Raw genomic sequence first — 27,425 nt, 5'->3', positions numbered from 1 at the left:
GTCTCGTTGTTCCATCAACTTTACTTGTTGTGTCAGTTGTGGTAGTAAACGCTACCGCTTGTAGAAGCTTAATCGGTGAAACCATTATAAAGGTATGCGCTCCAATGCCAGTCTGTGTCGGCTAGGTGTTTGTAAACTAAATTTAGACATGTACAAATTATGACAGATCTAACCAGACGAAACATTTTGGCAGAGCGACGAAGATTTGAGGTAAAGTATAACTTGTCGTTATCTATAAAGTAATTTTTCACGGGAAAAGGATCAGACAAGATCTTTTTAATTTCCTACATGATACCAGTGTTTTGTTTACTAGCTAGGGGCCTGTTCGTTTATGCGGAACAGCCGGTTTGACCGTTTATAAATGTAGCAATTTCGGGTATAAATCCTGGCGAACCTGAAAATGTTTATGAAAGCCTTGCATTTTGTCAAGGCTCGACTGAAAGCAGCATCAGATTACTAGGTCCGACCTTATTTAATAAACGAACAACTGTGGTCTGACCGGTTTGGCCGTTTAAACGAAAACGGCCAAGAGTCCTGCTGTCAAAACAACAATCACATGTTTTGATTACGTTTTTTCTTCTCGTGAATTCATAGCATTAGGATTGATAGAGTGATTTCATTTATTAGTTCTTAAAACACTCTGAGTGATTAAAATACAGATCTTCATTTACACTAGACTATGTCTAAAGACGTACATGTTATCAATGCTGTAGATGATAGATATTAACATCTGTATTTTAATCAGATTGTCCAGGGACGTATATATATACTGTCCCTGGATTGTCCTTAAAATAAAGTGTAATCAGAAAAATAATGTGAAACAAAATAAAATAACTGCTGTAACAGGTACTTCCAATACATTATAAGATGAGTAAAAACATTGAATTTCTGTTTTTTTTCTTCTTTTTTTCCCAGGTCCAATTTTGTTGTTGTAATTATCAAGATGGCTATGAATGACAGCTTGGACACCGACTCAGACTTTCCTATTGCAGTTGATGCCGATACTAAGTTTCCTTGTAAAGCTTGGGAGCGTTTACTTGTCAAGACAAAATACGAGTACATACCACCTAAAGACCGTCTTGACTCGGACACTCCAGTGAGTGCTGACTGTGTGCGTGTTGTCTGTATATCCGACACCCATTCTAAAATAGAAGTCCAGGATCCCAAAACGATACCATATGGGGATATTTTACTGCATGCAGGGGACTTCACCATGAAGGGAGAACCTAATGCTGTCCATAAGTTTAACACTTTTTTAGGTTTGTACATAAAAATTAAACAAATCATATTTTGCTATGTTTTATTGAAGTTGGGATACTGATTAAAATAGCATATATAATTGTTTAAAATTATTTTGAAAGATTTTTGAAAGATTTATCCCATGGTGCAGCGTCAGTCGTCCGGCGTCCGTCAACTTTTTCCTTTAAAATGCTACTTGTCCTGAATGGCTCAGAGGATTTTGACCAAATTTGGTCAGGAGCATCATTGGCCAAAGGGTTCTCAGTTTTGTATAAACGGAGGGTATAACCCCCCGGGGGGCAGAGGGGCGGGGCCAAATAGGGGGAAAATAGGTAAATCTTTAAAAATCTTCTTCTTCTCAACCAATAGAAGGATTTTGACCAAATTTGTCCTAGAGCATCTTTGGACAAAGGAGACTCAAGTTTGTATAAACGGAGGGTGTGGCCTCTTTGGGGGCAGAGGGGCGGGGCCAAATAGGGGAAGTAGAGGATTTTTTCTCTCCTACTATACAAGTGAAGGGATTTAAACCAAATGCAGTCTGAAGCTTGGTCAGGAGCATCATTGGCCAAAGGGTTCTCAGTTTTGTATAAACGGACGGTATAGCCCCCCCTCGGGGCAGAGGGGCGGGGCTAAATAAGGGGAAAAAAGGTAAATCTTTAAAAATGTTCTTCTTCTCAACCAATTGAAGGATTTTGACCAAATTTGTCCTAGAGCATCTTTGGACAAAGAAGACTCAAGTTTGTATAAACGGAGGGTGTGGCCCCTCTGGGGGCGGAGGGGCGGGGCCCAATAGGGGAAATAGAGGATTTTTTTTCTCCTGCTATACAAGTGAAGGGATTTTAACCAAATGCAGTCTGAAGCATGATTAGGGACAAAAGAATCAATTTTGTATAAACTGAGGTGTGTGGGCCTCCTTCTAAGGGCAGATGGGTGGGGCCCATTAGGGGAAATAGAGGAAAACATCAAATATCCTTCTCCTTTTGTACCGATGAAGGGATTTTGACCAAATTTGGTCTGGAGCATCATTGGCCAAAGGGTTCTCAGTTTTGTATGAACGGAGGGTATGGTCCCCCTGGGGGCAGAGGGACGGGGCCAAATAGGGGAAAATAGGTAAATCTTTAAAAATCTTCTCCTCAACCAATTGAAGGATTTTGACCAAATTTGTCCTAGAGCATCTTTGGACAAAGGAGACTCAAGTTTGTATAAACGGAGGGTGTGGGCCTTCTGGCGGCATAGGAGCGGGGCCCAATAGGGGAAATAGAGGATTTTTTTTCTCCTACTATACAAGTGAAGGGATTTAAACCAAATGCAGTCTGAAGCATGCTTAGGGAGAAAAGAATCAATTTTGTTTAAACTGAGGTGTGTGGATTCCCCTTCTTTGGGGCAGATTAGTGGGGCCCATTAGGGGAAATAGAGGAAAACATTAAAGATCCTTCTCCTTCTGTACCGTTGAAGGGATTTTAACCTAACCAAACTTGTTTTAGAGAATCTTTGGGCAAAGGGAATTGAATATTTATAAATGGAAGATGCAACTTTGTTACTTGTACTCCTTTGATAAACCTGAATGGTACTCAGCAGGTTTTAAATTGAAAAATAAAATACCAGGTGAGCTATTAAGGCCCCTGGGCCTCTTGTTTTAGAGTTGTATGAGGATAAACAATATTTTGCTAATTTTACCTGTGTTAGAGTTATCTCCCATTAATTTCTTTATTACATTCTAATAATCCATAGATTGTTATCAGTGGTCAAGTTCTTTATTTATTGCTATCTCACTTTATAAACCTTAGAACCAGTCATATGTAATTTTATAAAATTCACCTGAGTTTTGAGACCATATATATATGTATGCATAAATTTTGTTTAAGGCAAAGAATGGAAAGCTCTAATACCTAATAGAGAAAAACAAAATTAAAATACTTTCTGTTGCCTAGCTTAAAATCTATAATGGAAGTATTGTTCAACTTTTAAAATATATTTTTGTTTTCCTGACAGGTCAATTGCCTCACAAGCACAAAATTGTGATAGCTGGAAACCACGAGATATCATTTGATGACAACATCATGAGCAAAGATCACTTAGACCCTATGTTTGGTTCCATGAACAAATATGTGAATGAGATGTCAGATTTGGAAGTTAAAAGTGTGAAAGACTTACTGACAAATTGTATATACCTAGAAGATTCTATGGTCAGCCTGTATGGGATCAATATCTATGGATCCCCATGGTAAGTTCGGGATACATCCAGCTTCTTCTCATTTCATTATCTTTCAAATAGGGATTTAAAGGCACTTGGCGTCATGGAATATGTATGTAACTGATTTGCGTTTATACCGGCATCAAATTGAAAAAAATGCCGTTCATTCATATTAATATGTGTGAAATCTTCAGCTGACCATAATTTAAAAAAAACAAAAAAAATAAACATTAAAGGCAGATAATGAGGAAAAATATTTCTACAACTTCAACACTATGTAGAATTATCATACCTCTACCAAAGGGAGGCAACTCATACTTTTGTAAGAGTTATCTGTCAACTGAGGAATATGATATGAAAAATGAAGAGAAAGTATAAAGGTCATGGGATATATACACACCCAACATTGTAAATTAATTGTCCGTAAATTTTAGGGGGGGGGGGGGGGGTGTGTAAAAATCAAATTCATTTATAGTAGCTGGTCTACTGAAAAAGATGAAAACTGTATAATGTTCTGTAATGTTGAATCAGTCTTAGAAATCACTGATAAGTGAATTGGTACTCCATCAGTTACTAGAGTAGTTCTTCTTGTCTAAAATTATTTACAGTTTTTAAGATGAAGGTTTGGAACTTTTAAAGGTCAAGGTCAGAGTAAAATCAAGGTTTATGGTCATCATCTACTATTGAATGTTAATCTGAACAAAGTTTGAGGGTTATCTTGCTAAAACAAACATTGCATGTCAAAATGAATAACTTGACACACCAGTAAAAGATCCTGTACAAACTTGATTGAATGTTCCTTCCAACAGGCAGCCAGCATTTGGGGGATGGGGATTTTGCCTACCCCGAGGAGAGGCTCTCCTAGAGAAATGGAAGCATATACCAACAAACACAGACATACTGATGACACATGGCCCTCCTGTGGGTAAGTCTAACATAGACATACTGATGACACATGACCTCCTGTGGGTAAGACTTACACAGGCATACTGCTGACACATGACCCTCCTGTGGCTAAGTCTCACACAGACATACTTATGACACATGGCCCTCCTGTATGACACATGACCCTCCTGCGGGTAAGTCTTACACAGACCTACTGATGTCACATGACCTCCTGTGGGTAAGACTTACACAGGCATACTGCTGACACATGACCCTCCTGTGGCTAAGTCTCACACAGACATACTTATGACACATGGCCCTCCAGTGGGTAAGTCTTACACAGGCATACTGATGAAACATGACCCTCCTGTGGGTAAGTCTTACACAGACATACTGATGACACATGACCTCCTGTGGGTAAGTCTTACACTGGCATACTGATGACACATGACCCTCCTGTGGGTAAGTCTTACACAGACATTCTGATGACACATGGCCCTCCTGTGGGTAAGTCTTAGACAGACATTCTGATGACACATGGCCCTCCTGTGGGTAAGTATTATACCGACATACTTATGACACATGGCCCTCCAGTGGGTAAGTCTTACACAGACATACTGATGACACATGGCCCTCCTGTGGGTAAGTCTAACCCAGACATACTGATGACACATGTCCCTCCTGTGGGTAAGTCTTACACAGACATACTGATTACACATGTCCCTCCTATGGTTAAGTCTTACACAGACATACTGATGACCCATGGCCCTCCTGTGGGTAAGTCTTACACAGACATACTGATGACACATGACCCTCCTATGGTTAAGTCTTACACAGACATACTGATGACACATGGCCCTCCTGTGGGTACTGATGACACATGGCCCTCCTTTGGGTAAGTCTTACACAGACATTCTGATGTCACATGGCCCTCCTGTGGGTAAGTGTTACACAGACATACTGATGACACACGGCCCTCCTGTGGGTAAGTCTTAGACAGACATACTGATGACACATGTCCCTCCTGTGGGTAAGTCTAACCCAGACATACTGATGACACATGACCCTCCCGTGGGTAAGTCTTACACAGACATTCTAATGACACATGGCCCTCCTGTGGGTAAGTCTTAGACAGACATTCTGATGTCACATGGCCCTCCTGTGGGTAAGTATTATACCGATAACTTATGACACATGGCCCTCAAGTGGGTAAGTCTTACACAGACCTACTGATGACACATGGCCCTCCTGTGGGTAAGTCTTACACAGACATACTGATGACACATGGCCCTTCTGTAGGTAAGTCTTACACAGACATACTGATGACACATGACCTCCTGTGGGTAAGTCTTACACTGGCATACTGATGACACATGACCCTCCTGTGGGTAAGTTTTACACAGACATACTGATGACACATGGCCCTTCTGTGGGTAAGTCTTACACAGACATACTGATGACACATGGCCCTCCTGTTGGTAAGTCTTACACAGACATACTGATGACACATGACCCTCCTGTGGGTAAGTTTTACACAGACATACTGATGACACATGGCCCTTCTGAGGGTAAGTCTTACACAGACATACTGATGACACATGCCCCTCCTGTGGGTAAGTCTTACACAGACATACTAATGACACATGGCCCTCCTGTGGGTAAATCTACCACAGACATACTGATGACACATGACCCTCCTGTGGGTAAGTCTTACACAGACATACCGATGACACATGACCCTCCTGTGGGTAAGTCTTACACAGACATACTGATGACACACTGCCCTCCTGTGGGTAAGTCTTACACAGACATACTGAAGACACATGCCCTCCTGTGGGTAAGTCTAACACAGACATACTGATGACACATGGCCCTCCTGTTGGTAAGTCTTACACAGACATACTGATGACACATGTCCCTCCTGTGGGTAAGTCTTAGACAGACATATTGATGACACATGCCCCTCCTGTGGGTAAGTCTAACACAGACATACTGATGACACATGGCCCTCCTGTGGGTAAGTCTTACACAGACATACTAATGACACATGGCCCTCCTGTGGGTAAGTCTAATACAGACATACTGATGACACATGATCCTCCTGTGGGTAAGTCTTACACAGACATACTGATGACACATGGTCCTCCTGTTGGTAAGTCTTACACAGACATACTGATGACACATGACCTCCTGTGGGTAAGTCTTACACAGGCATACTGATGACACATGACCCTCCTGTGGGTAAGTCTTACACAGACATACCGATGACACATGACCCTCCTGTGGGTAAGTCTTACACAGACATACCGATGACACATGACCCTCCTGTGGGTAAGTCTTACACAGACATACTAATGACACATGGCCCTCCTGTGGGTAAGTCTTACACAGCCATACTGATGACACATGGTCCTCCTGTGGGTAAGTTTTACACAGACATACTGATGACTCATGTCCTCCTGTGGGTAAGTCTTAGACAGACATTCTGATGACACATGCCCCTCCTGTGGGTAAGTCTTACACAGACATACTAATGACACATGGCCCTCCTGTGGGTAAGTCTAATACAGACATACTGATGACACATGATCCTCCTGTGGATAAGTCTTACACAGACATACTGATGACACATGTCCCTCCTGTGGGTAAGTCTTACACAGACATACTAATGACACATGGCCCTCCTGTGGGTAAGTCTAGTACAGACATACTGATGACACATGATCCTCCTGTGTCATCAGTATGTCTGTATTAGACATACTGATGACACATGATCCTCCTGTGGGTAAGTCTTACACAGGCATACTGCTGACACATGACCCTCCTGTGGGTAAGTCTTACACAGACATACTGATTACACATGGCCCTCCTGTGGGTAAGTCTTACACAATGGCCCTCCTGTGGGTAAGTCTTACACAGACATAATGATGACACATGGCCCTCCTGTGGGTAAGTCTTCCACAGACATACTGATGACACATGACCTCCTGTGCGTAAGTCTTACACAGGCATACTGATGACACATGTCCCTCCTGTGGGTAAGTCTTACACAGACATACTAATGACACATGGCCCTCCTGTGGGTAAGTCTAGTACAGACATACTGATGACACATGATCCTCCTGTGGGTAAGGCTTACACAGACATACTGATGACACATGGTCCTCCTGTGGGTAAGTCTTACACAGACATACTGATTACACATGGCCCTCCTGTGGGTAAGTCTTAGACAGACATTCTGATGACACATGGCCCTCCTGTGGGTAAGTCTTTCACCGACATACTGATGACACATGGCCCTCCTGTGGGTAAGGCTAACACAGACATACTGATGACACATGACCCTCCTGTGGGTAAGTCTAACTTAGACATACTGATGACACATGGCCCTCCTGTGGGTAAGCCTTACACAGACATACTGATGACACATGGTCCTCCTGTGGGTAAGTTTTACACAGACATACTGATGACACATGTCCTCCTGTGGGTAAGTCTTAGACAGACATTCTGATGACACATGACCCTCCTGTGGGTAAGTCTTACACAGGCATACTGATGACACATGGCCCTCCCGTGGGTAAGTCTTACACAGACATACTGATGACACATGGTCCTCCTGTTGGTAAGTCTTACACAGACATACTGATGACACATGACCTCCTGTGGGTAAGTCTTACACAGGCATACTGATGACACATGGACCTCCTGTGGGTAAGTCTAACACAGACATACTGATGACACATGGCCCTCCCGTGGGTAAGTCTTACACAGACATACTGATGACACATGACCTCCTGTGGGTAAGTCTTACACAGGCATACTGATGACACATGACCCTCCTGTGGGTAAGTCTAACTTAGACATACTGATGACACATGGCCCTCCTGTGGGTAAGTCTTCCACAGACATACTGATGACACATGCCCCTCCTGTGGGTAAGTCTTACACAGGCATACTGATGACACATGACCCTCCTGTGGGTAAGTCTAACTTAGACATAGTGATGACACATGGCCCTCCTGTGGGTAAGTCTTACACAGACATTATGATGACACATGACCCTCCTGTGGGTAAGTCTTACACAGACATACTGATGACACATGGCCTCCCGTGGGTAAGTCTTACACAGACATACTGATGACACATGCCCTCCTATGGGTAAGTCTAACACAGACATACTGATGACACATGGCCCTCCTGTGGGTAAGTCTTATTTTCCTCTTGAAGTTAGGTCCCCCATGTCCTCCCACTTAAATAGGCCATCATTGGCCCCTCAAAGTTAGGCCATAAGCGCCATCTCATAGTCAAACCATTAGACTTTTCATAGTCAGGCCATCCAATAGTTTGGCAATAATTGACTTTTCATAGTCAGGCCATCCAATTGTTAGGCAATAATTGCCTTCTCATAGTCAGGCCATTCAATAGTTAGGCAATAATTGACTTCTCATAGTCAGGCCATCCAATAGTTAGGCATTAACTGACTTCTCATAGTCAGGCCGTCCAATAGTTAGGCATTAACTGACTTCTCATCGTCAGGCCGTCCAATAGTTAGGCATTAACTGACTTCTCAACGTTTGGCATCATTGTCATTTTATAGTAAATCCTCCAATATGCACTCATTATTGGGCCCTCATTTCCTGCTCATAGTCAAACCTTTTTTTACTATTCTATCGTAATACTTAGGCACTTAAAACACACATCCAACCAAATCATCTCACACAGATTTCTTGTGGAAAACCTACTGAGGCCAATGTAAAATATACACTATCTGACCCCAAGACAAATCAAAATCTTTGTGTCTCAACCAGTTTTAATCAAAAGCTCAGGTTTAGAGGTAAGTTAAGTGTGGATAATACTGGAGCTTGTTGCTATCTATCTTTTTAAGACTGAAAATAGGCAAATGAAAAAAATTGTACTCTAATTTATACCTGTTTATATTAATACACTTTAGGATAGGTACTTTGACCGATTTTATTTATGGTTGCAATTATCCTACCAATATTTCACTACTAAAACTACTAATTTGATTCAGTGTGAACAATGCTATGAATGTTTGAACATCTTTTACAATTTTAAATACATGTTTATGGTTTTGTTTCTTATTTTCATTATAAATCTTCTGTGTTTCAGGTTACGGAGATGTCGTAAAGGGAGGTAATCATGTTGGGTGTGTAGAGCTTCTGAATGTTGTACAGAAGGTAGTGAAGCCCAAGTACCATGTGTTTGGACATATACACGAGGGTAGGTTGAATACGTACCAAGTGTTTAGACATATACACGGGTAGGTTGAATACGTACCAAGTGTTTAGACATATACACGGGTAGGTTGAATACGTACCAAGTGTTTAGACATATACATGATGGTAGGTTGAATACGTACCACATGTTTGGACATATACAAGAGAGTAGGTTGAATACGTACCATGTGTTTAGACATATACACGATGGTAGGTTGAATACGTACCACATGTTTGGACATATACACGAGGGTAAGTTGAATACGTACCATGTGTTTGGACATATACATGATAGTAGGTTGAATACGTACCACATGTTTGGACATATACACGAGGGTAGGTTGAATACGTACCCTGTGTTTAGACATATACACAAAGGTAGGTTGAATACGTACCACATGTTTGGACACATACACAAAGGTAGGTTGAATACGTACCATGTGTTTAGACATATACACTAGGGTAGGTTGAATACGTACCATGTATTTAGACATACACGAAGGTAGGTTGAATACATACCATGTGTTTGGACATATGTAAAAGATGTGCATTGATTAGGCTGCCTTACAAGCGGCAGCTGTAGGGAATTTCCCTTTAGCTCAGCGCTAAAGCATCAGGCTAGAGAACCAAGGGTCACAGGTTTGAGCCCCAGCGAAGGCACTATCTTTATCACTATTCCCTGTCCTGCTACACATATACACAAAGGTAATTTGAATAAGTAACAAGATTGGACATATACACGAAGGTAGGTTGAATAAGTAACAAGGTTGGACATATACACGAAGGTAGGTTGAATAGGTAACAAGATTGGACATATACACGAAGGTAGGTTGAATAAGTAACAAGGTTGGACATATACATGAAGGTAGGTTGACAAGGAACAAGATTGGACATATACATGAAGGTAGGTTGAATAAATATCAAGATTGGACATATACACGAAGGTAGGTTGAATAAGTAACAAGATTGGACATATACATGAAGGTAGGTTGAATTAATATCAAGATTGGACATAGACATGAAGGTAGGTTGAATAAATGTCAAGATTGGACATATACACGAAGGTAGGTTGAATAAGTTACAAGATTGGACATATACATGAAGGTAGGTTGAATAAATAACAAGATTTGACATATACATGAAGGTAGGTTGAATAAGTAACAAGATTGGACATATACATGAAGGTAGGTTGAATTAATAACAAGATTTGACATATACACGAAGGTAGGTTGAATAAGTAACAAGATTGGACATATACATGAAGGTAGGTTGAATTAATATCAAGATTGGACATATACACAAAGGTAGGTTGAATAAGTAACAAGATTGGACATATACACGAAGGTAGGTTGAATAAGTAACAAGATTGGACATATACACAAAGGTAGGTTGAATAAATAACAAGATTGGACATATACATGAAGGAAGGTTGAATAAGTACCATGTTTTTGGACATGTTGAGTAAAGTGAAGTGGGTCCTGATACTTAAACTTTAACCTCTTCGTACAAGCACACAGTCAGATCCTCTTGAAGTAATGTCTTGTTAATGAAATGTGATAATGTCTTCCTTCTACCTGCTAAAAGATGTATTCCCTCTATTCAGCAATATTTTGTTATCGATAACCAAATTAAGGAGTTTAAATTAATGGTTTTATATGTAACCTAGGCCCATCACATTTTAGTTGAACGCATCACACCTGTCAAAAAACTAACATAGATTAAGGTTACGTGTCACTATGTAGTCAATATGATTGAGTAGAGAGTAGCATACCATTGTTTATTTGTGTATTAATTGGACATGTCAGTGTTCAGGACGACTGAAAGCCAAGTCTTACACGAGGACAACATATTGATTATTGACAAAGAGAACTCAGGACTCCTCAATCATGGCCTACAAGTACACGCATGTTTACATAATTCAATGTATTTTAATTAAGTATACACAATTTATGTGTTCAAGAATATCAAATATCTGAGAAAATTAGATGTTTTAAACCTAAAATAACAATTTTAACAGGTACATGCGATTCTGCATATCTTTAGTTGGTGCAGTATCCATGCATAGAAATCTTGTGGCCCTGGTACAGATAAAACAAGCCAATGAGATGAGATGAGATTTGGAGACAAATCAGATCTCAGTAAGATTGCCCTTATATCACGGTTTTCATATCTTACTTAGCCATCTATGATTTAAAAACAGCAAGAAATGCTTGATAATAATAATTAGCAATATAGAAAATCAGCAAGAATCCGTCTGTAAATAGTATTTGACTTCCTTTACAATTATAGTGATCGGGAATTGATTTAATGTTTTGATAAAGAGAAGAACCAATACCTTTATTCTGTGTGGTGACCCAATACTCTAATTGTTACAAGCACCTGCTGTTAAGGTTGTCACCCAAGTAACGTCTGCTTCACTTATTTTGTGTTTTTACAGGATATGGAGTGTCAACAGATGGATGTACAACATTTATCAATGCCTCCACTTGTACAACGAGATACCGACCCTCCAATCCTGCAGTTGTCCTTGACTTCCCTCTACCCAGTGGGCATAGCAAGGAGGAGGACCCTATCATCATTCACACAAAAGTGCCACAAGATCTGACCGCTGGCAGAAAGAAGAAAATGTCCTCCGCCAAATCTAGAGTAAATAGTGCATTGTACCCTGGGAACAACAAGTGTAATGTGTAAAGAAAGATTCATTTTTTATAGCCCCCGCAATGAAGTTAGGGGGAGTATACTGGAATCAGGTTGTCCGTCCGTCCGTCCGTCCGTCTGTGGACGCAATGTAGTACTGTGTACTCCTTCTAAACTACTTGATGGATTTCAATGAAATTTGTTGATAACAATTCATGCAGCTTGGAGATGGGCGTAAAGTACTTTTCATTGGGTTATCTCCCCTTTTCACGACATGACCATGACATTGTATTCCGTCTTTGCGTATTGCAGAGTTATCTGCTCTTGTGAGCAGGTATTGATTGTTACGTCATTTGTTTGTGAGAGTAACGTCATCAATCTTTGAGAAAACGACGTAATTTTCTCACACAAACCAATGACGTAACAATCAATCCGTGCTCACAAGAGAAGATAACTCTGCAATACGCAAAGATGGAATAGAAAATGCATGAACTTTTTTTATTTTTTCAATTCCTTCCGAATTTGGTATGGTAAAACTAGAAGCAATAATGTTTAACATATATTACGGGTTGTCTAGTCAGGTTTCAACCTTCCGCGTTTTGAACTTTGACCAATATAGTACATATGTACCAGATACTCCTCCTAAACTACAGGATGGTTTTTAATGAAATTGATGCAATAAAGTTGCAATGCAATGTTTCTTTGTGTAGAAAGTCTAACTCAATACTGTAGCATAAAACTGTACACCAAATGTGTGTCAAGTGCATTTCATACATTTTCCCTCTCTCTTCATACTAAATCTTAACCCTTACATCACAGCTTCGCTCTCNGGGGGGGGGGGGGGGGGGGGGGGGGGGGGGGGGGGTATTAGTTGTCCCCGGATGACAGGTCTAGTTTCTTTCAGTTTCATTGCCTGGTTGTATATAAAACCAAGTGATAAAAACAATCTGTACAGTTATGGTAGGTTCTATACTTAGACAAATGTAGGCTTACATAGGAGAAAGTTTGTATATTTTAAACGTTAAAATATCATTATATTAAACACATTTGAGTTATTATTAACCTGAAGGTCTGCAATTTTGCTCAGCAGGGACTCTGGACAGGTATTAATAGTCAATTTCATCATGTATCTTGGTCATTGACGTCATTTGCAATCACAATTCAGGCTTCATAGGCAAACGAGAAATTTGAAGACAGTTTATCAATTTTACGGAATCGTAATTTGTATGCATTCTATACAGGTTATGTTTTCTAGTTCATGATATTTGGGGAAAATTTGACTGAAATATCTTTTGATCCAATTAAAATAAAATATGATCAAAATGGGGTACATAACTCAACAGTAGTGCCCTTAAGAGACGAGTATATTGTGTGTATGTACTGTCAGGTCCGACTTCAGAGACGAGTATATTGTGTGTATGTTCTGTCAGGTCCGAATTAAGAGACAGGTATATTATGTGTATGTACTTTCAGGTCCGACTTAAGAGACGAGGATATTGTGTGTATGTACCGTCAGGTCCGACTTAAGAGACGAGAATATTGTGTGTATGTACTCTCAGGTCCGACTTAAGAGACGTGTATATTGTGTGTATGTACTCTCAGGTCCGACTTAAGAGACGAGGATATTGTGTGTATGTACCGTCAGGTCCGACTTAAGAGACAGGCATATTGTGTGTATGTACTGTCAGGGCCGGCTTAAGAGACGGGTATATTGTGTGTATGTACTGTCACGTCCGACTTAAGAGACGGGTATATTGTGTGTATGTACTGTCAGGTCCGACTTAAGAGATGGGTATATTGTGTGTATGTACTGTCAGGTCCGACTTAAGAGATAAAATAAAATAATTATATAAAAATATTTACTTCATTCACTGCACAATATCTGTAAGCTTTTGACAGAATTTCTCCTCCAATTCCAATAGCAGAATTTATATATAACTTGCCATGATTGATCTTGAGATGATGCAGATTTTTTTTTTTTTTTTTTAAATTTTCAAGTTTTGTCAGAAACCAGGAATGGCCACCACGGCAGCCATCTTTAAGAACATATTTTATTAATCTACCAATTGAATTTATCCCCCCCACACCCTCACACACACACACAATCCTGAAGGCTGTTGCGTCAATTAGAGAAAAATTATGGGGTAAGCTATGTGTTCTTATTATTTGGATTAATTCAAATTCCAGGATTTCAGCTGACAAAATGTTGGAAGTTTATGTTTAACATCATCAACATGTTTCAATATATTACCATACATTGACATTGGATTAAATGATACGATTCCCAGGCTGCTTTTTTAATACATTTTTTATGTTCAAGTATATAAAGTGTGGCCCTATTACATATACATTTCATTATGTACAATTCTGTATAATACAAGTAGTGGTGTTTTTTTAAAAGTTTGTTGAATATTTGTTACATGTATTAAGATGGGCATTAAAAATTGTCATTTGATGATGAACATATCAATCCATTTGTATTATCAAATTGTCTGTGTCAATTTAATTGTTATGATTTACTGAAAAAAATTTGCAATCTGATTAAAATACAGGTGTTAATTTCACATGTAGTGTATAATAAAAATATGTACTGGTAGTTTAATCAAATTGAAAAAAAAAGTTGTATAATGCCTCTATTTCTTCACATTGAACTATACCGGTACTTGATACAAAAATTATATGTTTTGTACAAATATTGAATTTCTATGAATAGTGAGTCATGAGGGTAATCTTATCGGTTAGCAAAGTTCTTGACTTTAAAGCGTTGGATTTATTTGTTTTAGATAATGAGATTTTACTTACTTTTCTTTACAAATGAAAATGGATGGTGTACAGTCTTCATCTGGAAGCCACCTCACTGAAATCTTTAATAGATATGCAAATCTCCAGTTTTACAAGTATGATATCAAACTGTAATTCTGTATATTCATTGGTATATATATGACAACAATGTGTTTACTTCAAAGTAGTGTCATTTTTTTATTTTGAAGTGGTATTGATTTGATAAAAAAATATTGTGATATAGCATTAATTAACATGTGATAATAGATGCACAGCCTGTTTTTTTTTCAATTTTCATCAATATTATACAACACAAGTTAAACATAATATCTTTTGATATAGAAGTATGTCACAGATCATTTTTGATTCAGACATGACATACAAACTGACGTAGAAGGATCATATACTGAACACCAGGACATATTGTGCTGCAGTTTAATATTCACCTTTTTCGCCCTCCATAATAAGGGCAAATTTATCATAACGGCAAACATTTGTTAGCAACATCATATACAAATTATATCAAATATGAAGGGCGAATTTACTACTGAGCAAAAATGCATTTTACCTTTAAAGTTTGCCTAAGCGAAAATTTTCCAGTAAACAGTATTATTTTCATCTATTACAAAATATTGTACATTCTTGGGCCATTTTGTCATCCAATGATGTTGTGTTTGTTGTAGTCATTGATGTTTTAAATGTGTAGTTCACATTGCTGTAGACGTTATATAATGTTTTATATGTGTAGTTTACATTGCTGTAGACGTTATATAATGTTTTATACGTGTAGTTTACATTGCTGTAGACATTATATAATGTTTTATATGTGTAGTTTACATTGCTTTAGACGTTATATAATGTTGTATACATGTAGTTCACATTGCTGTAGACGTTATATAATGTTTTATACGTGTAGTTCATATTGCTGTAGACGTTATATAATGTTTTATACGTCTAGTTCACATTGCTGTAGACATTATATAATGTTTTATACGTGTAGTTCACATTGCTGTCGACGTTATATAATGTTTTATACGTGAAGTTTACATTGCTTTAGACATTATATAATGTTTTATACGTGTAGTTTACATTGCTTTAGATGTTATATAATGTTTTATACGTGTAGTTTACATTGCCGTAGACGTTATATAATGTTTTATACGTGTAGTTCATATTGCTGTAGACGTTATATAATGTTTTATACGTGAAGTTTACATTGCTTTAGACATTATATAATGTTTTATACGTGTAGTTCACATTGCTGTAGACATTATATAATGTTTTATACGTGTAGTTCACATTGCTCTAGACGTTATATAATGTTTTATACGTGTAATTTACATTGCTTTAGACGTTATATAATGTTTTATACGTGTAGTTTACATTGCTCTAGACGTTATATAATGTTTTATACGTGTAGTTAACATTGCTGTAGACGTTATATAATGTTTTATACGTGTAGTTTCCATTGCTGTAGACGATATATAATGTTTTATACGTGTAGTTTACATTGCTGTAGATGTTATATAATGTTTTATACGTGTAGTTCACATTGCTCTAGACGTTATATAATGTTTTATACGTGTAGTTTACATTGCTGTAGACGTTATATAATGTTTTATACGTGTAGTTCACATTGCTGTAGACGTTATATAATGTTTTATACGTGTAGTTCACATTGCTGTAGACGTTATATAATGTTTTATACGTGAAGTTTACATTGCTTTAGACATTATATAATGTTTTATACGTGTAGTTCACATTGCTGTAGATGTTATATAATGTTTTATACGTGTAGTTCACATTGCTGTAGACGTTATATAATGTTTTATATGTGTAGTTCACATTGCTGTAGACGTTATATAATGTTTTATACGTGTAGTTTACATTGCTGTAGACGTTATATAATATTTTATACGTGTAGTTTTCTTCACTATAGATCTTGTTTTATGTTTTACATACTACAGTAGCTATATAGAATGTGCATTATTATGACAAGTGACGTCTTTGCAGGACGTGGTGATTCTCTTTCTGTGATATATTCACTGTTTATTAATATATGTTTATGAAAACAGTAATATATCATTTATTTAACTGTGATACTGTCTTTTATCAATTTGTCACACGTTGACAGGTTGAATTAAATCAAAAGTATACCTTTATAAAATAAATTGTTAACAACTCCACCAATGCACTTGTTACTATTATATCTGTTCAAAGAGCCACCATCCTTTTTCATGTTTTTCTTTCTAAAAATGACTACTTCTCTAGAAAAGCTGAACAGATTTTTGTAGGTATGAAGCTTCATTGAATAAGTGGATTTAGTGTTATGTAAATGAATAGGTTTGCCCGTCTGGGGGTGAATCTTTGTTTGGGGTTTAATGTCCTCACAACAGCTAGATTCATATGAGTACAGGTGTCTAGGGAAACACCACTGGGAAGAGAAAGCAGATACAAAAGAAAGAAGGCAGGGCAAGATAAAGATCCTTAGTGTTGTAATGGGGACAACAAATCAATTTTGTGTTGTTCCATGTCCTCTTAGTAGAAGCCACAGAAGAAAACCCTTGATTCTGCAGGGGGTCCATTGTTAGTCGCCTGTAACGATACACAGTGCGATACAGCAGGCCTATTCTCTTGGATGATAACATAAAGACAGAAGTGTTGTTGATTTTCGAATTGAAAATCAAAGATGACTGTCTGCCCTCTGATTGCCTGAGAAATTTAAGCTTTTCAAATATCACCAGGGCGATTTCAACCAAAGTTTGATATAAAAAGAATTTTAACATATTTGACACCTGTGAGCTTGAAAATGGGTAAAGGTGATTCATTTGAACAAACTTGGTAGTCCTTTATCCAAGCATACTACTGGCCAAATATCAACACCCAAGGCCTCTTGGTAATTCAAAAGAAGTCATTTAAAGATTTTAAACATATTTGACCCCTGTGACCTTGAATATATGTCAAGGTCATTCTTTTGAACAAGCTTGGTAGTCCTTTATCCAGGCATGCTACTGGCCAAATATCAATTACCAAGGCCTTCTGGTTATTCAGAAGAAGTCATTTAAAGATTTTAAACATATTTGACCCATGTGACCTTAAATTTAAGTCAAGATCATTTATTTTAACAAACTTGGTAGCCCTTCATCCATGCATGCTTCTGGCCAAATATCATCATCCTGGACCTTCTGGTTATTCAAAAGTCTTTTAAAGACTTTAAACATACTTGACCCCTATGACCTTGAATGTAGGTCAAGGTCATTCATTTAACAAACTTCGAGGCTTTTAATCCCAGCATGATATTGATATTTTTAGCTCACCTTTGGGCCAGGTGAGCAAATAAACATTAAAACAACTTCTTCCGAATTACCAAAATACTCCGGGTAATGACATTTGGTTAATACGATGCTGGCATAAAGGGCTAACAAGTTTGTTTAAATGAATGACCTTAACCTATATTCAAGGTCACAGGGGTCAAATATGTTCAAAACCTTGAAATGGTGTCTTCTGAAATTGACAAGTAACATGCTGGGATATAGGGCTACCAAGTTTGTTCAAATGAATGACCTTTACTTAATTCAAGGTCACAATGTCAATTATCTTAAAAAATTTCAAACAACTTCTTCTGAATAACCAGAAGGCCCATGGTGATGATAATTTGCCAGTAGCATGCTAGGATGAAGGTCCACCAAGTTCAAATGAATGACCCGGACTCATATTCAAGGTCACAGGGGTCAATTGTCTTGAAAAACTTTAAACGACTTCTTCTGAATAACCAAAATGCCCATGGTAATGCCATTTGGCCAATACCATGCTAGCAAAAAGGGCTACTTAGTCTGTTTAAATGAATGACCTTGACTTATATTCAAGGTAACAGCGGTCAAATATGTTCAAAACATTGGAACAGCTTCTTCTGAATAACCAATAGGCACAGGATGATGATAATTGACCAATAACATGCTGGGATAAAGGGCTACCAAGTTTGTTCAAATGAATGACCTTGACTTATATTTAAAGTCATGGAGTCAATTTTTTACCCTACTATCAGCATCGGTTTGGGAGTACTATGTGATTCTGACTTGCGTAACGCTGCACGAGGATGTGCCAGACGTGTGCCCATCATCTGTACACTGACAACAATATAGGAAGCTCACCCAGATAACGTAAAAATTGTAAATCCAATTAAATACATACACAGCATTTTATCTTGCTTAATGTTAACCCATTCTTGCTAAAAGGAAAGAGAGAGAAAAAATCATCATTGAAAGATTGACCCAGTCTGTTTTTGTCTGTCGCATGTTAAACACACGCTAGTGTCCTATGTAAATAAGGCATCACTTCCCTGCAATTTTCACGTGAAGGTGTCTTTCGTAAATCAGCGAGCGGTATTGGATAAAAATGAAAGCTTCTTTGGTTTTGAGAATCATATAAAATTTATTTTCATTTTAAAAAATAGAAAAACCGAAATACCATCCAACAAAAACTAAACATTACTGAACAAAAATATGAATAAATAACATTATGAGTAAATGAAATAAATTTATTAAATAACTTATTGACCAACAAATCGAAAATCCAATAAAATGTACAATTGGAAATGTTTTGATAATCAATTTGACCGTAAAACATGCATTAAAAAAGTAATAAAACATTTTTGTCTGCATGGACAATTGTGGAAAAGTTTTGCAATGTATTCGAGTTTCCTTTTTTTAACAATGGACCAGAGTAGCCGCTTCGTAGCTCATGTCGATTTTGTTTCTATGTTACACATGTTAATTACAGTCCTGGCTGATTTTTGCAGATTCAACCGATAGGGTATGAAATCCGCGGTTGCTTCTTACGGCCCAAAAACGGATTTGCAGAGGATATAAAATCATACTTTACAATTAGGTCATATATGTCTGCACGAAGTAAGTGTTACTACTTCTCAATTGCCAATATTTGCCACATAATATTGACACTGACACCAATCATACTTGAGTTGCTTTTTCTTTAAATATTGCCAATGGTCATTATAAATGCTAGCTATCCAATGCATATTAAATCCTCTATCCACACCAATTCAAAATATTCTGGATCCATATCCCTCTACTTATGTAGATTCTTGTTAACCTGGTGCTGATATGTTATTTGCATTGATGTCCGTTGTTTGTCGGAATACATTTACCGTTCACTTATTACCGTTAAACTAACCCTATACTACAATATGAAACACTGCCATGTATACAGCGACGCTGGTCCCTGCAACCATTGAGTATATACCAAACAAAAGCATTAATACACAACCTACGAAGATCAACTTCCTTTTTACTTTGTCGATAAGTAATTTTGCTTCCGCCTGGCAATACAGCATCAATACTATAATGATGTATGGAACAAGAAGTGTGGTAAGCATTTCTCCAAAACATCCGGACAATGACATCAGTAGTTCAAGTTCTGGGACCAATATTGTAAAAGTACCTTCAAAAGAAATGTTTGGATATATAACGTTAAGTATAATTTATTCAAAACACCCCATACGTATTTGTAGGACAAATGCATGTTTCTTCCTACTAGAGTGGTTTAAAAACTAGCGTGGATTACGATCAGAGCAGTGAGAACTCCACGTTTGTTTACAGTAAGATAAAACGCTCATGAAGGTAAACGACTATAATATCATAATAGCAAGTAATTTACATTAATTAACTAATTATTGATTAAAGTACTAGAAATATCAAATAAGGATGCATATATGGAAGATTTTGATTTTTAGATGCAGCAAAATAAACATGCTGCACCATATGGCATATCTTTCATAAAGGCATTTGCAGATGAGTGAATATTAAAAAAATATGTAAGCGAATAAGATAATTAAAATATACACTCCATCAATTTTCAAACAACCTTATAGATATAGAATTAAGATTGTAGCTATGGCCTCGTGGTCTCTATGAAGGTTAAAATAGGTGTTTTATATATATATATATATATTCCTGTTCGTAATGTCTTTCACTTCGATTCATTTATAAATATACTTACAAACTAGAATCAGCAGAATGACTCGACAGATGTATTCACCGTACTTCTTAACGGGTTCCATACTGAATCTCTCCTTTAATGGTCGCCATATCATTTCTATTAGTAGGAATACCGGCGACCCCATTGTACAGTACAAGGTAAGGAAGACAAGAATCTTCAACGACTTGCATATCCTAAAAAGAGTATGTACGTCTTTCTACCACATTTCTAAATGACAAGGAAGAACAAGAAGCAATCATTTTATACTGTTTTTGTCTTAATGATTCAGTGTTTTATTTACTTATACTCACCAGTTATCTCCTGGAAGATTTAACAGGTAATTTACTTGTGTTATCTCTCCAAATCTCAGGTATCCAAAAAATCCACAGCAAACGTGAACAATAATAACAAATACATGGACAACACCTAGCACACCGTTCCAGCCGTCGAAGTTCTTTTTATTCTTCATTCTGTTCCGTACTGGCAAAACCTACAACGAATGTTTAGATACATTTTATCTACCTAGTACTGGACTAACAACGATAAACATGTATATTTATCACATCGGTATTGGAGAAACCGTGACAAACTCACTGATAAGTTCAATACAATTAAGTAGATACTATTCATCCTGGTATTGGGTTACCGTGATACTCTTACTGATAATTTAAATATGGTTGATAATAATAACCCTGGAATTGGGGTACCTTGATCATCTCACTAGATAATATTTACCCTGGGGTTAGGCATTCTGGTTACCGTGATATTCTTACTGATAATATTAATATGGTAGATACAAGTCAACCTGGTATTGGGTATTCGGGTTGCCGTGATAACTCACTGATGATTTAAATATGGTAAATAAAAGTTACCCTGGTATGGTGTATTCGGGTTACCGTGATAATCTCATAGATAATTTAAAATGGAAGATAATAGTCATCCTGGTATTGGGGGTAACCATGATAATCTCACTGAGATAACAGTCAATCTGGTTTTGGCATGCTTGCGATATAACCACCGTTATATAGAACTATCTATGGTAACCACCGTTATATAGAACTATCTATGGTATTTTAATGAACCCCTCACTGAGATGATTTGTTTTGACATTTGTATTGCTTAACGACCGATCAACAATTTTGTAAATAAAAAAAATATTCTCATCCTGAAATTCCTGAAATTTTTGTTGACAGCACATTTATAATTTTCATAAACCTTGACGAATAATTAAAGCGTATGTAGGGTTAGGGCAACCCGTCCATTCTAATTCTGAAAAGTGTTTGCTGGCAAAAGATATCACAGCATCGTTTCAAAATGTTAGAATATTTCATTCGAACAAACAGCTGAAGCGTATATAGTATGTGATGTGAAAATAAACTAATGTTTATCTTACCATAACGATTCCACCATATGAGAATATCGCATCATTCGTAAAAGATGTAAAGGATAAGTAATCGAAGAACTTGACAGGCGATCGTGTGCTAATATCCGGAAGGTCTCGACAGATGTACAGGAATGATATTATGAATATCCCAAGGAGAACAGCGTTCCCCACTGTCGCTAAAAAGGAGAGCAGCCTCATTCGTCGTGTTAAGTAGACAGGCAACAGCAACACCGAAATAACAACAATAGACAGCGTATCACTGATATCGATGTACCGGTGAAGAACCTGTGGAGACAAACATATTGCTAATGTCATACAGGATAGTGTTCTTGTATGCTAACTTTTGTCGCTTAGCATTCATTTTGTTTTAATCACTTCCACTAGAATAAGTCTCTGAGAGCACGATTCATTTAGTGACCGATTTATATACATGATATCTTGTAAAACTGAAATATATGTATAAACATTAATATAGCTCATGATGTTTTTGTCAAGAAAACGTGACGTTTGCACTTTTTTTGTATTACGTACCGTAAATTATTAATGGGTACCTTATATCATGATATATAGGATACCATAGATCAGTTTCATAACAGGAATACAGGTATTGTGTATTATGTTTTATGTTTGTGTACCTATTATGATTGCATACCCAAAATTACATATGGATTCCAAAAGCTTTCAGTTGTGATCCTGATCGGGCACATACACTTGAGGCACACGAATTGGTACACGTTTCATTCTTAAGGCTGTTACACACGTATCATTTGGTTTGATTTAGTATTGTTTAACGTCCTATCAACAGCTATGGTCATTTAAGGACGGCCTCCCCTCTGTGCAAGATGCATGCGTGTAGTGTATGCGTGTGTTTTGGGAGGCTGCGATATGTTCGTGTTTGTCTCCTTGTGATAGTGTGGAACTGATGCCGATTTTATCGTGCTCCCTTACTGAAACATACTGCCTAAGATACCTAACAGGACACCCCACCAGGTCACATTATACTGACAACGGGCGAACCAGTCGTCCCACTCCTAAATTGCTGAGCGTTAAGCAGGAGTAGAATCTGCCATTTTTACAGACTCTGGTATGTCTCGGCCAGGGGACAGAACCAAAAACCTTCCTCACAAGGGCTAACGCTCAACTAAAGGCCAAAAGTGAGGCATTGTTAAGGGAGACTTTAGGAAGAAGAAAGTTGTTTAGAAAGAAGAGAAAAGATAAGATCCCAAATTTAGTCGCCTCTTACGATCATGCAATGGGGGCAGCAGGTACAATTCTTACGCCCTACCTGCAGGGACAACACACACGTATCAATACATCTAAGAAAATGTTATTGTTTTTACTTTGAAACCCTAACAGACATTGTATGTCACAATGTTTCAGAATTATGATACTAAAGCTTTATTGTAATTTACAATAATTACTTAACATGCTTAACTGGTATCTTTTAATCGCGCTTGCTGACACGAATTTGGCCTTTATGTGGGAGAAATTTGGACTTCTGGGTTTATAAGCCTAATTTGGGAATCAAAGACCGGTAGTCTTGTTGAACGGCGGCAATTGCAACATCCGACCATCCTCACATACTATATCATAAAGACTAATGTCGATGCATGCCTAATTGTTTCTTTTTCGAATCCAACATTTTGACCTGTAGTATTACTGATAGTCATTTATTTCAATAAATATGTATAGCCGATATATCGAAATTTGTAATTTCATCTACACGTTATAGTTTATACTCATTAACCAAGAAACAATATGCACGCTGGTGTCCATAATAAACAAAACCCTTTATATTGCACACGGACATTAACATTAATCAAATAAAATCATGAAGGCGACAGTAAAACATGATCAAAGTATATAAAGTGATGACAAAGTTCACAAATCTCGCGACAGATACCTGCACGAGTTACGAATTACAAGACATTATTTACTTCCAAATACTATTTCCTTCAATAAACGAGTATTTGTGCCCACTGCTTTAATAAGCGAATCTTTTAAAGGATCGAAAAAGAGTATCACATTAGATGGAATGTTTGAAGTCTAATTAAAGCTGTAAAAAAATTGTTTACTTACATCTTTTCCGAGGAGGTTCATAAGTGATAACATATCAGTTAAATACAGATAAAAAGTCACTAATACACAGCAGTCAATTAAAATTCTGAAACAAATGAAAACAAAACCGTTGTCACTAATTTATTGAACGACCTAGGACTCTATTAAGCCATAGAAAATGTGGTATATATCCATCTCTTAGTTCCAGAAAAGAAGTCCCTTAAATCAATATAGCCCAATTGCCCCCGTTTGGCCCCGCCCCTCATGTTCCTGGGGGCCAGACCCACGGTTTATACAAAATTGGTTCCCCTTTACCAAACGATGCTTCAGACCAAATTTGGAAGAAATCCTTTCATTCCTAGAGAAGAAGAAGGATTTTAAGGAATTTGCTATGTTTCCCCTATTGGGCCGCACCGCTCAGGCCCCTATTGGGCCAGACCCACGGTTTATACAAAATTGGTTACACTTTAACCAAAGATGCTTCAGACCAAATATGGAACAAATCCTTTCATTCCTGCAGAAGAAGAAGGATTTTAAAGAATCTTTGCTATATTTCCCCTATTGGGCCCCGCCCCTCAGGCCCCTCAGGGGCCAGACCCCCGTTTTATACAAAATTGGTTCCCCTTTACACAAGGATGCTTCAGACCAAATATGGAACAGATTCTTTCAGGATTTTAAAGAGTTTGCTATTTTTCCCCTATGGGGCCCGCCGCTCAGGCCCCTATGGAGCCAGACCCACGGTTTATACAAAAACGATTCCCCTTTACCCAAGGATGCTTCAGACCAAATATGGAACAAATCCTTTCATTCCTACAGAAGAAGAAGGATTTTAAAGAATTTACTATGTGCTCCCTATTGGGCCCTGTCCATAAGGCCCCTCGGGGGCCAGACCCCCGGTTTATACAAAATTAGTTCCCCTTCCCCCAAGGATGCTTCAGACCAAATATGGAAGAAATCCTTTCATTCCTACAGAAGAAGAAGGATTTTAAAGAATTTGCTATATTTCCCCTATTGGGCCCCGCCCCTCAGGTCCCTCAGGGGCCGGACCCCCGGTTTATACAAAATTGGTTCCCTTTTACCCAAGGATGCTTCAGACTCAATATGGAACAAATCCTTTCATTCCTACAGAAGAAGGAGGATTTTAAAGAATTTACTGTGTGTTCCCTATTGGGCCCCACCCCTCAGGCCCCTCGGGGGCCAGACCCACGGTTTACACAAAAATTGTTCCCCTTCACCCAGGGATGCTTCAAACTAAATATGGAACAAATCCTTTCATTCCTACAGAAGAAGGATTTTAAAGAATTCAGTATGTGCTCCCTTTTGGGCCCTGCCCCTCAGGCCCCTCGGAGGCCAGACCCCCGGTTTATACAAAATTGGTTCCCTTTCCCTCAAGGATGCTTCAGACCAAATATGGAAGAAAATCCTTTCATTCCTACAGAAGAAGAAGGATTTTAAAGATTTTGCTATATTTCCCCTATTGGGCCCCGCCCCTCAGCCCCCAGGGAAGCCAGACCCACCATTTATACAATATTGGTTCGCCTTTTCCTAAGGATAATTCTGACTAAATTTGGTCAAAATCTGCTCAGTCGTTTATGACTAGTAGCGATGTATAGGAAAAGTTGACGGACGACGGACACCGCGCCATGGCATAACCTCACTTGCCCTTCGGGCAGGTGAGCTAAAAATACAAATGTATATATTATTTTTCTGTTTTCGTATAGCCGCAATGTTTGTTAAGAAAACCATACCTTTCCTATCTGTGTTAGCATTACATTTCACGACCATCTAAGAGGATACATTTCCTTGTGCATTTGTGGTTTTAATCACAAAAAATAAGTATATATGTTGACACTGACCTGAATTTTCTGGCGTGGGGTTGTAGACAAGGAGGTCCCAGTTTCATACTCATCTCTGACACACTGCCAATGTCTCCAAACCTTTCTCCAGTTCTGTGACAAATCCAATTAGAATAGATTGCACCAAAGCCAATTTGCAAATAAATCAGCATTACAAAAAAACCCCGCACATAGTATTCATCAACTCCCATCTTTTGAAAACCTGTGTTGCAGGTTTGACCCTCACGCTTCGACAGATGTCAGGGGCATGTATTGTATACAATGCAATAAGTAAACACTGTATTATTCATGTGATGTTGTGTATACCACATGACTTATAATTGAATTCATAAAAGAAACATATTATTTACAATTTCAAACAAACACTACCTTTCTGTTAGACGCTGGGCACTTCCTGCTAAAACCAAAGCCCCCAATTCGGCTAAAATGCCATAGAAGAGAAGTCCGCCACTCCCACCCTAGAAGGATAAAAGCATTATCTTGTAACTGATTTACACTCATACTGATAACTGCATTTAAATATAAATATGAAAATAAAAACGCAGGAATTTGCCCCATTTTTTAAGTATTCAACGTAAGTAAATCACTCCCGTGCTACTTTGTGTAATCTTCAATATGTAACACAAGAATTTTCTATCAAAAAGTTGTTTAAGAATGGTGCTTTTAAACGTTCGATTTAAGTCACAACCCTAAGTTCAGTGTCTAGGTTTAAAGGACTCAAAAAACTAAATAATTTACTCTATGTTATTTACTAAGCTTTACTATTTGGTTTAAAATGTATTTATTCAAGTAATGAAATACATGGTATGAATAATACAAACCACATTGGCAAACATGACGAGGAAACAAGTACTGTGTACGTATATATAATTACATTTGCATGGCATTGTCACTATATAACCTCTTTGGAAGCTGTGTCGTTGGTGGGACTTTAATTACCATGCAGCACGGGACATAGTTCGTAGCGTAATAATACAACACTGACCGGAACTACAATATCCAATGTAAATTAACATGACGGCTGCTGAAATATCGCTAGGCATTGTGAGATTTGAAAATGTCATTTACTGTAAATTTATGTGCAAAATAAAAAATGAAATAAAAAATACTTTTATTACAACAAAAACAAGACCAAGGTGTGCAATATCGTACAAAATGCA

The 27,425-nt window shown here is 37.8% G+C and overlaps 1 protein-coding gene across 1 annotated transcript; it reads left to right on the top strand.

Moving 5' to 3' along the window:
- The first annotated feature begins 158 nt into the window (after nucleotides 1-158).
- LOC110442416 (metallophosphoesterase MPPED2-like) lies at nucleotides 159-12,467 on the top strand. Its single transcript, XM_021486011.1, has 6 exons — nucleotides 159-210; nucleotides 916-1,259; nucleotides 3,232-3,463; nucleotides 4,243-4,358; nucleotides 9,449-9,559; nucleotides 11,993-12,467. The coding sequence occupies exons 2-6, from the start codon at nucleotides 944-946 to the stop codon at nucleotides 12,244-12,246; spliced, it is 1,029 nt and encodes a 342-aa protein (XP_021341686.1). The 5' UTR covers nucleotides 159-210; nucleotides 916-943; the 3' UTR covers nucleotides 12,247-12,467.
- Nucleotides 12,468-27,425: the final 14,958 nt, after the last annotated feature.

Source organism: Mizuhopecten yessoensis, unplaced genomic scaffold (genome assembly GCF_002113885.1).
Source record: "Mizuhopecten yessoensis strain PY_sf001 unplaced genomic scaffold, ASM211388v2 scaffold716261, whole genome shotgun sequence".
Lineage (NCBI taxonomy): Eukaryota > Metazoa > Mollusca > Bivalvia > Pectinida > Pectinidae > Mizuhopecten > Mizuhopecten yessoensis.
This window is presented reverse-complemented; position numbering and strand designations above follow the sequence as displayed.